Below are 9,589 nucleotides of genomic sequence, written 5' to 3'. Positions count from 1 at the left end.
TACCTTTTTGTATTTAGTATAAAGTATTTAACACTACTTAATTAGTTTTTAAAGATTTCAGTTTTTCTGTAGGCATGAGAACTGTGAATTATTATCTCAATATGAGTTGTCACAATACAATTATGTCTAAATATTTACCACCCAGTTCTATAATGGTGAATTATAACAATTACTACATACATGCAACTTGGAAGAGTAAATTGAACAATCACTCACACACACGACTGCTGGCAATAGCTTTTTAATTGTGACACAACACTGAAAAAAATCAAGTAAATCCAGTTATTCTGTAGTGCTTTGTGTGCAACATTCATTGTTATTGTCCTTGAAGAGTCATGAGAACTTAGTAAAATACAAAATACAACAAAGCCATTTCATAGTTTCACTTTTATGCAAGCTGATTAAAACCATAACCACTGTTAAAATAACTAAAAGGTAACATGAGGAAGAAAAAGAAAAATCTTAGTAATTCACATTCAAACAAAGAAATAATGACATTTTTGCTTTTGCCTATCCTTAACCCCCAACACAATCTCAGAATCAAGATAATAAATCTGAAAGCAATACCCAGAAACAAATCCTCCATTGTCAAACTTAAATTTTTTGGCAACAACTTAAAACCAATATTGCCATCACAGGACCGTGAAATAGAAATACTAGTGCTGCACAAGATGAGGCCACAATGAACTCGGCTTCCACGTTTAGCTTCGTGACCTCCACCTGAAAAACTTGTTGAGCTGATATATAACATAAATAACTCCATGCTTCGTCCTTAAAAGCAGTGACTATTAAAAGGAATTAGCTTAGAGATGGTACCCGACCTCTGCTGATAATGTGAGAACATGCTCCAGTTGTGCGAAACATACAGTGGAACCAAGTGGCACATTTTTTTTCTACAACGTGCACTACATGTGAAACCGAAACGGGCCTTTTACTTAAGTTCCCTAACACCCTGACTAGAGTTAGTCTTGGTCTGCTGATGTGTGGTGAAAAATAACCTTAAAAGGAAAGCAGTTAATGTTATTTAGTAAAGCACATAATGTAAGAACTATACCTGAAACAGTAAATGCATTAAGTAAGAAGGCTTTTATCTCATACAGCATGTCTTACTCACGATTTCTAGTCATACACACTCCCTCCCCCACCACACACCTGTGTTGTGAAATAAATGCTTTAAAACACTTTGAAGCATTTCTCAGAAAATACATAGTAATATAAAACAAAACTGTATTTCTTTTTTAAAAGATTTGTTCTCACAGCATGGTGACATTTGTAAAGGACACACTAGAATGATAAATTGCACTCCTGAAAAAATTGTCGTACCCATGAAAAAGGAAAAAAAAAGAAAAAAGAACAGCTACATATTTTGTAAAATGTTTTGTTTTCAGCACCATTATTTATTTTTTGTCTAATTTAAAACAAGCAAACTGATAGACGATGTTGCAACGTCACAAAAAACCAAAAAACCAAAGAACCCCCCCCCCCCAAGCAATTAGGCTCATTCTGGATCACAATTTGCGATATGATATTGTATTTCAAAATGCATAACCTCAATCTCAATTGCCTTTGCACAGTAAACCTAAACAGCACATTAGATGAATCCAGCTTAGCAGTCACAGTCTAACTGAGATGAACAATCAGACATCTAAAATTTGGCCAAATTATCTGGGGGTTTTTTTAGTATTGGAAGAGTTTCTGACATCTGACGACGAGGGAAATAAAAAACAAAAAAATAACAAACATGCTACATAACCAACATCATGAATAACAGTCAAACTTGGTGTACTGCGCTTAAGACAACAGTGAATATGGTCACGTCATTGTGAAAATAATTCTTAGTGGTTTGTTTTAAACTCTTCATAGAGCGAAATAGTGGTGTCGTCACAAGTAAGTAGTGACAATTTGATTCATTTTTCTAATTGAAGACACATTAGCCACTATTAGCTTTGTCTCACACATAGATAAATCTTTACTGTTTAAAACAAATCCTAAGAACTTCTTTGCAAATTGTACTTGACCCAGTTTAACGGAGTTGAAACCATCCCTAGCGGACTAAAATGATGGTTTAATGACATCGGAGTGTTTGCAGTAGTGTTTCTGAATTTGAGAACTGACAGCAGTTTAAAAAGGTAATACTGAACAGGTTAGAGGCTTAACACGCAGTCTGCAGATTCTCCATAGATGTCACTGGACAATGTGAGGTAGAGGATCACACAAGCAGACAAGTAGACCAACAGAGTCGCCAGATGTGGGGCACGGGGTTGGTGGTTGTTTTTTGTGAGAGGGGAAAAAAGACTAACGACTTTCACACTTCGCCAAAATTGGTGTGGCCTGTATCCTTGGCGTGCTCTCGGGCTTCCTTTTGTCCCACCAGGCCCGTCTGGCACACCATGCAGCGCAACGCAAAGCGGTTAACGTCCGTGAACTGCCGCTTGCGGCGAGCCTCGTCTGCCAACTCGAGGGCCTGAGCCAGGATTACGTCATCCGTGGTGGAGAAGATAGTCTGGGGCGGGGCGTCAGAGCCGGGGGTCTCTTTCTGCAGCGGGTCGTAGTGGATGCCGTCGTAAATGAGAAGCACGCGTTTGTGGTAGCCGGCGTCCTCCCCGAATCGATCCACTCGGACCGTCTGAGTGTCCACCACACAGATCTCACACTGGTAAAACTTGGACAGGATGGACACCTCGATGGCTCCCCCCCAGGTGTCGTCGCGTCTTATCCAAGAGCAGTACTCCTCGTTGGTCTTTCCCAGCACCGCTTCGGAGTACGCCGCCGGGTCACTCGACACGATTTGAGCGATGAGGCCTCGCATTTCGGGGGCACAAGCGAGGTCGTACACACCGCCTTCCACCACATAATACACACTGGTGAAGAGGCAAGAGTTGTCAGCTGGGACGACTCGACGTGCCAGGATGGGCAAGGCTTCCAGGCGCGGTGCTTTAGTCACAGTGGAATGATCCTGAGGCTTTGGCTTGTTTTTCTCTTCCTCAACAATGAGTGTGTCACCTGTAAGAGGATCACATGCAGTTATCAAATTAATGTTGTGTATATATTATATTTTTACCCTTCTTTTTTATTTATGTATATATATTTACAGGTCAATGACGTGATGCGACCCAGTGTTAATTGGTGTAACCGGTACTTTTTCATAAAAATCTGATTATATACAGGAAAATATATATGAAATAAAATGTGGAATAAATATAATCCACTTCTGCAAAGCAACACTATGGTTTTTAACACATTTTACATAATTTGTAATAACTTATTTAGAAAAAATTGTTGTTTTTATGATATGACCTGCTCAATATTGACAAAATGCTTTAAAATGTAAATGTAGAAATACTATAATAATAAATGTAATAAAAAATGTTCTTCTCATTTGATGATTTAAAATTAAGCAATACACTTAAATACTATACAACTATATTTAATATTTATCATTCTTTTGTGGTTACACCATTTGACATTTTCAGGGGCATTCAGTCTTACTTTAAAAAAAAAATGTTGTAAATATCATTTCAAATGACATAAAACTAACAAAAATACAAGATGTACATTTTAACAAACCTGATGCTGCTCTGAAAACTATTTTTTAAGATATTTTGAATTGCTCATCTTGCCAACCCTTATTTGGCACTGACCCATACACGTCATACATACACACCAGGTGCACAATATGTTAACAAAAACAAATAGTCAAAAGTACAAATGCAAGAAAACGAAATAACAAAAAAACACAAACCAACAAATAAATGTAAAAAACAGCGACAACACAACAAATCTGGAGTTCATTAGGAGTTCATTGGCATTTCAAACAATAAAAAGATCTTAATTTAAAACCAAAGTCATAATCATAACTCCTTAAAACAAGACAGTAAAGGCCTCCACAATTCAACAAAAATCTCTCCATGACCACATTTTTCATATCAATTTCTCCAAAGGAAACATTGTTTTTAAAGTGGTCTATAAACATCTTAAAAGGTGATTCATTTTTTGGCAAAGTATGATGTAATTATTAAAAGTCTGCATTTTTAATTATCTATATGAAAACCAGGCATGTAATTCAGTAAATAAAAACAGGGATTTAAATCAAATTCAAATTGTAAAACTGATTTTGGTAAAAAGATGAACTGAGATACAATAGAGTATGTATATATTAAATGTGTAAATGCAAATAAGGTATAATTACATGTGTTCAGTTCATCTTAATTATTAAAAAAACAGGTTTGTCGAGGTTATTAGATTACATCAGGTATTTCTGACTCCACCCGAATACTTAAAAGGCAGTGTCCTCACAGCATTAAAGAAAGAAAAACAGTATCACAGTTGTTCAGCAGATTGTTCAGACTTGTCTTAAAACTACTTAAATGTTGGCTCAGTCAATGTAATTATAATGTTGTTACTTCATAATTTTAAAGCAAATCATTATTCTATGCTCTATTTTAGTCTAGCTTTTTGTTTTCTTTCTCTCTTTCTATTTTTCTGTACTTTGTTTTCTTTTTATTATAATTAGGGTTTCTTGTTTTTAAATTGCATGTTTTCATGTTTCCAATTTTTACTGTTTAATATTTTGTTTTTATATATAGAAATAAAGCTGCCTTGACTTTAAACTAAACTTGTAACATGCAATGAAAACAACAATAGTCATCTAAACAATAAAAGATGTGAACTAGAACATTTTCTGACGTCTAACATACCTGATTTGATGGGGTAGTCCTTGAGGTGAGCGTCTCCGTTTTGAAGATCGAGACTGGAGGGAGGGTAACCGACCATAATTTTCTGCACATCACAGGGGATCCCTGTCAGCTCCTCCACCTTCCTCTTCAGCTCTTGCACACAGGACTGATGAGTCAAGCCTTGCATTATGTGGCTCCCATTTTTGGTCTTACAGCGAAGCCGCAACATTCTGCCTGTAAAAAAAAAAAATGAATCAGCAATTTGAGCTTAAAGGCGCAGTGTGTAAGATTTAGTGGGATATAGCATAATGGATGAGGCAGAAATGTAATATAATCTTCATAAGCATGCTTCAATTAGTGTATAATCACCTGAAAATAAGAATAGTTTTGTTTTTGTTACCTTAAAGTGAGCCCTTTATATCTACATAGAGAGCAGGTCCCCTTCCACGGAGCCAGCCATGTTTCTACAGTAGCCCAGAATGGACAAACCAAACACTGGCTCCAGAGAGGAATTTTTGCATTTTTCATGAGTTTTGCAGCTACTGTAGGTTCTCCTACATGTTTTCAGTGGGTCTGCAATCTCATTGCTAAATGCCACTAAATCCTACATACTGGTCCTTTAACTCAAATTTGCAACAGTGCAAATATTTGGTATAAACCTTTACTCAAACATCAGAGCAAAAGATAAAAAGTTACATTAACTAGTTATTTAAGAGGGAAGTTTCTGTTCATCTTCTTTTTAATCAAGTTTGACTTTAATAATAAAAATCTATATGATAGATCTTATTATTGTGTCTGCATCTTAAACAAGACATCTTTTACAAATACAGTCATCTTCTAATCTAATTCTTAACAGTAAATATGTAAAACTGATAACAGAACTGTTTGTATCAGTCACTCTCAGCATTAAATTGTTTGAATAACCGTTGGCCTATGTGGCTTCTTCAAAGCAAACCTGTTTGTTTTTCAATATAAAATGGGATGGAGGCCGCACACACATTAATGCCTGCCCACAATGGCTGCTTCAAATGAGCAAAAAGTGTGTTTGAGTCAACATTGTTATGGTTCAACAGAAAGGTTTTCAGTTTACCATTTTAATAACGATAACAGGAGGTAAGATAAACTGTTACTGTTAGTCCAAATGCAAACAGAAAAGCAGTATGTTAGTGTTATTTAAATTAGAGGAGTGGCCTTTATCTGAGACAGGCTTTAAAACAAACAACTTCTTTTTACAACATTGAAGAGAGTTTATATCTTCTTTTGTAACAGCAGCGTCTATAGGATTACCAGCGTGTTTAACAACAGAAGGTTTATTTACCAATCTGCTAATCTTCTCTATGTTCCTATCATATATTTGTCATTAAAATAAAGCGTTAAAGGACAGGTTCACAACTGCTCATGTAAACAATAGTCAGGAGTCCAAATGAACATTGAAATAGGCTTCTTTTTTTTAAGGGTTAGGGTTGATGCTAAAAAGACTGTAAATATGGCAGATATCCACTTGACATGACTAACTCAGACTGCTTAAGCCTCATATAAGCTGCAGATCTAATTTTAAATGCATTTTGGCACAAAAGGAAATCTTTTAATAGCCAGTAGGAACAGGAGGAATTATTACAGCGAGGAAAACCCTGTTTCACTGCTAATATGGGCACCTAGCTGTTGTTTTAAAGCAGACTTGAAGAAATGTGAATCTGTCACTCAACTCGAATTTAACTCTATAAGCAAAAGTCTAACACAGAGATAATGGGGCACAATCTAAGCCTATAATATAATAATAACTTAGCACCTTAAATAACAGATTAATAAGATAATGGGGTAAGATTGAGACTTTTAAATGACCTGTAGACAGTTAAAGTAGGTCTACCTCTTTTAGAAAAAAAAACACTCCAAAATGTTGTTTGGTCGAGCTGGTGATGAACTTAGCTTTATTCAAATCTTACTGTAGTCCTTTACTGTTGGCGAAGTTAACTCGAAACTTTGTGGATATTACTATAAAACTATATTAGCTGACTCAGGCTAATGTAAAATTGTTAGCCACTCTTATATCACAACATGCTGAAAGTAGTGTCATAATATTGCTATGCATCCAGATGAACACCACATAACAATAAAAAGTGCTGATGAATAACAACAGAGGAGGAAAAAAACACCTGACAGCGACGTTGCTTTGTTTTACTTGTCTTTGTTCTGTTGGTGTTATGTGGAAGTCTGTCCCCCCCCTCGAATAATGTCCCTCTCCTGTTAAAACCAAGGGTGTAACTTTGGTTTGAGAAGTGGGGGGCAAACAAAACAATGGGTCTGGGGGTTCCTCTGCTATAAAAAAAAAAAAAAGTTTTCGATTTGAATCCAATTTATGGTATGGTAATACAAAATCCAGGAAATAATTAAGTTGGTCATAATATTCCTCCAGAAAGTATAGTGGCACCTACCTAGACTGGTAAAATCTGGACTGGATTAAATCAGAGAGGCCAAAGTCTCTTTAAAACACAGATTCAGAATTGTGAAAAGCTTTATTCTAATTGTGAAAATGCAATAAAAGGCTGATTTCACTGTTTTCTTTTCATATGTAGAAACTTTAGACCATGTAGGAATAGATGAAAAGAACAGTGATTGTCCGTGGAGATGACGCTGTGTGGTTAAATAATAAAATAAAAATAATAATTAATTAATTTGAAGGGGGGTTGCATGTCCCTCCTTTGTTATTTGAGGCAGACTTCCTCATAACACTGGCAGAACAAAGAATTATGTGTTTTTTTCCTCCTCTGTTGCTATTCATCAGCACTTTTTATTGTTATGTGGTGTTCATCTGGATGCATAGCAATATTACGACACTATTTTCAGCATGTTGTGATATAAGACTGCCGGTGTTATGTGGAAGTCTGTCCCCCCCTCGAATAATGTCCCCCTCCTGTTAAAACTATGTTACTCATAGCAACACATGCCCGGCTGGAGTTAGGTTATGTTACAGATAGCTGGTTTGGGGTAAATTGGGGTTAATATTAAGCACAAGAATTTTTTCTTTTCTTTCATTTTGTACTTAACTTTTTACAATTACAAGTACAATTCTTTACTGTTTTCCTTTATTTTATTTTCATTGTTTGTGTATAATATTATTAAGGTAAATTACATTTGTTTATTTTTGTGATTCCTCTTTGCATTGTTATTGTATATTATCTCTTATAGGTGAGGTCTTAAGATAAGCCCAGAGTGGGTTTCTACCTCACCCGCACGTTTATTTTTTTATTTTTCTCTAACTTTTATTTTTGTGCAAATAAACTAAACTAATCAAAAACTTCAGACTGTACAATCAGCACTTCTCCCAGTAAACCGCTGCATTTTAATGTCAAATACTCGATTCGAATGAATATTGGTATTTCATGTATACAGACAATACTAATAATTTCAATTGTGTACAATATTCATATAATATACATATATATTTATTTCACTTTAATCTGTGCAATAAAAATATCACCTCTGGTATATTACCACTCAATACCAATATTACTCTTGTAAATAATGTCACGATTATCTTTATTACATATTTTTACCAATATTGTTCTTATTGTTTTCGTACTTATCATTTATTGTTCTTTATACTTTTCTTATTGCTGCTCTTATATTCGATTTTGCTGTCCACTTTGCTGCTGTACTAAAGCAAATTTCCCCATTGTGGGACTAATAAAGGAAAAACTTATCTTATCTTATGTTCATGTGAACATAACAAGCCAGTCAGAGGCTAAGCTAGGAACTCCCTGTCGAGCTAGAGAGAAAATGCAGGATCACATATTTTAAAATTGTCACATAACTTGTCACAGATTATTGGCAGTACTCCGGGACATATATATACAAAAAGAAACATGTTTACTTTTGCTCGAATTCATTCACAAATCGCCTTTTTACGCGTTGCTAACCCACATCATCTGCTAACGTTAGCATGCTAATCTACTTTGTGTTAACTGGACAGCTTTTTAGCTTTTTAAAAAGTGTTTCACATAAAGGTTAACTTTAGTAAATTCTGTTGCCTGTCTACTGACTAATCTACACACGACAATATACACTGACTGACCTGACAACGAACTATTTTAGGTTTCTTACCTGCTGGTGACTGCAGCTCTTCATCAAACAATAAACATCCAGTGAGAAGACTGATGTGTGTAGAGCGTCAGGCGACGTCTCTATGACCTCATGACGCTCCCAGTCCACTGAAAACGTAAATTCTCACGTATGAAACTGAACATGTATATAGAAATAGATATGTATGTGTGTATGTATGTATGTGTGTGTGTATGTATGCACATGTATATGAATATATATTTTGTATTATTATTATTTCTTTCTTTCTTTTCTTATTATTATTATTTTTTTATTTTTATTTTTCTTCTTCTTTCTTTATTTTAATTTAAGGTTTTTATTTATTTATTTATAATTATTATTATTATCATTATTAGTTTTATTTCTTTCTTTTTTTTAACTTATTTATAATTTTTTTTTTTTTTACATTCTCTACTATTTTTATTCTTCTTATTTTCCTCTTTTTTAACATGTGTACATCATAATAATGTTTTAAAACTATATGTTTTATATTGAGATATATATACATGTTTAAGGGGAGGAAGGGAGGTGAAGAAAAAAAAGAAGGGTATTGAGTTTAAGTTGGCTTAAAAGTGTATTGATAATTCCAAGACTTTACTTCTTTTTTTTTTTTTTATCTAAAGCAACTACTGGCAATGAAATTACTGTATGCAATGCTCTGAAATAAATAAAGAAAAGAAAAGAAAAAAGAAGGGTTAGGGTTGTAAATTCTCTAATAGATGTACAGTAACTGTGTGTGGAAGTTACTATAATCTTTACGATATGTGTGCATGTTTTTAATGCACACATAGACAAAACATAATTATGCCACGAGT

The 9,589-nt window shown here is 34.7% G+C and overlaps 1 protein-coding gene across 1 annotated transcript; it reads right to left on the bottom strand.

The window, feature by feature from the left end:
- Nucleotides 1-253: 253 nt before the first annotated feature.
- yod1 (YOD1 deubiquitinase) lies at nt 254-8,805 on the bottom strand. Its single transcript, XM_062415886.1, has 3 exons — nt 8,778-8,805; nt 4,698-4,910; nt 254-3,003 (listed from the first exon to the last, which is right to left on the bottom strand). Exons 2-3 carry the CDS (start codon nt 4,903-4,905, stop codon nt 2,306-2,308), a joined length of 906 nt encoding a protein of 301 aa, XP_062271870.1. The 5' UTR covers nt 4,906-4,910; nt 8,778-8,805; the 3' UTR covers nt 254-2,305.
- Nucleotides 8,806-9,589: the final 784 nt, after the last annotated feature.

This window comes from Scomber scombrus, chromosome 3 (assembly GCF_963691925.1).
Source record: "Scomber scombrus chromosome 3, fScoSco1.1, whole genome shotgun sequence".
Taxonomy (NCBI): domain Eukaryota; kingdom Metazoa; phylum Chordata; class Actinopteri; order Scombriformes; family Scombridae; genus Scomber; species Scomber scombrus.
Note: the sequence above shows the minus strand (reverse complement) of the source record. Positions and strands in the feature narration are given on the sequence as shown.

Excerpts from the sequence above, each read along its gene's own strand:
- yod1 (XM_062415886.1), bottom strand. The coding sequence starts at position 4,905 with ATGTTGCGGCTTCGCTGTAAGACCAAAAATGGGAGCCACATAATGCAA. Across the intron at positions 3,004-4,697 it reads GGACTACCCCATCAAATCAG|GTGACACACTCATTGTTGAG; the intron begins GTATGTTAGACG and ends ATCCTCTTACAG.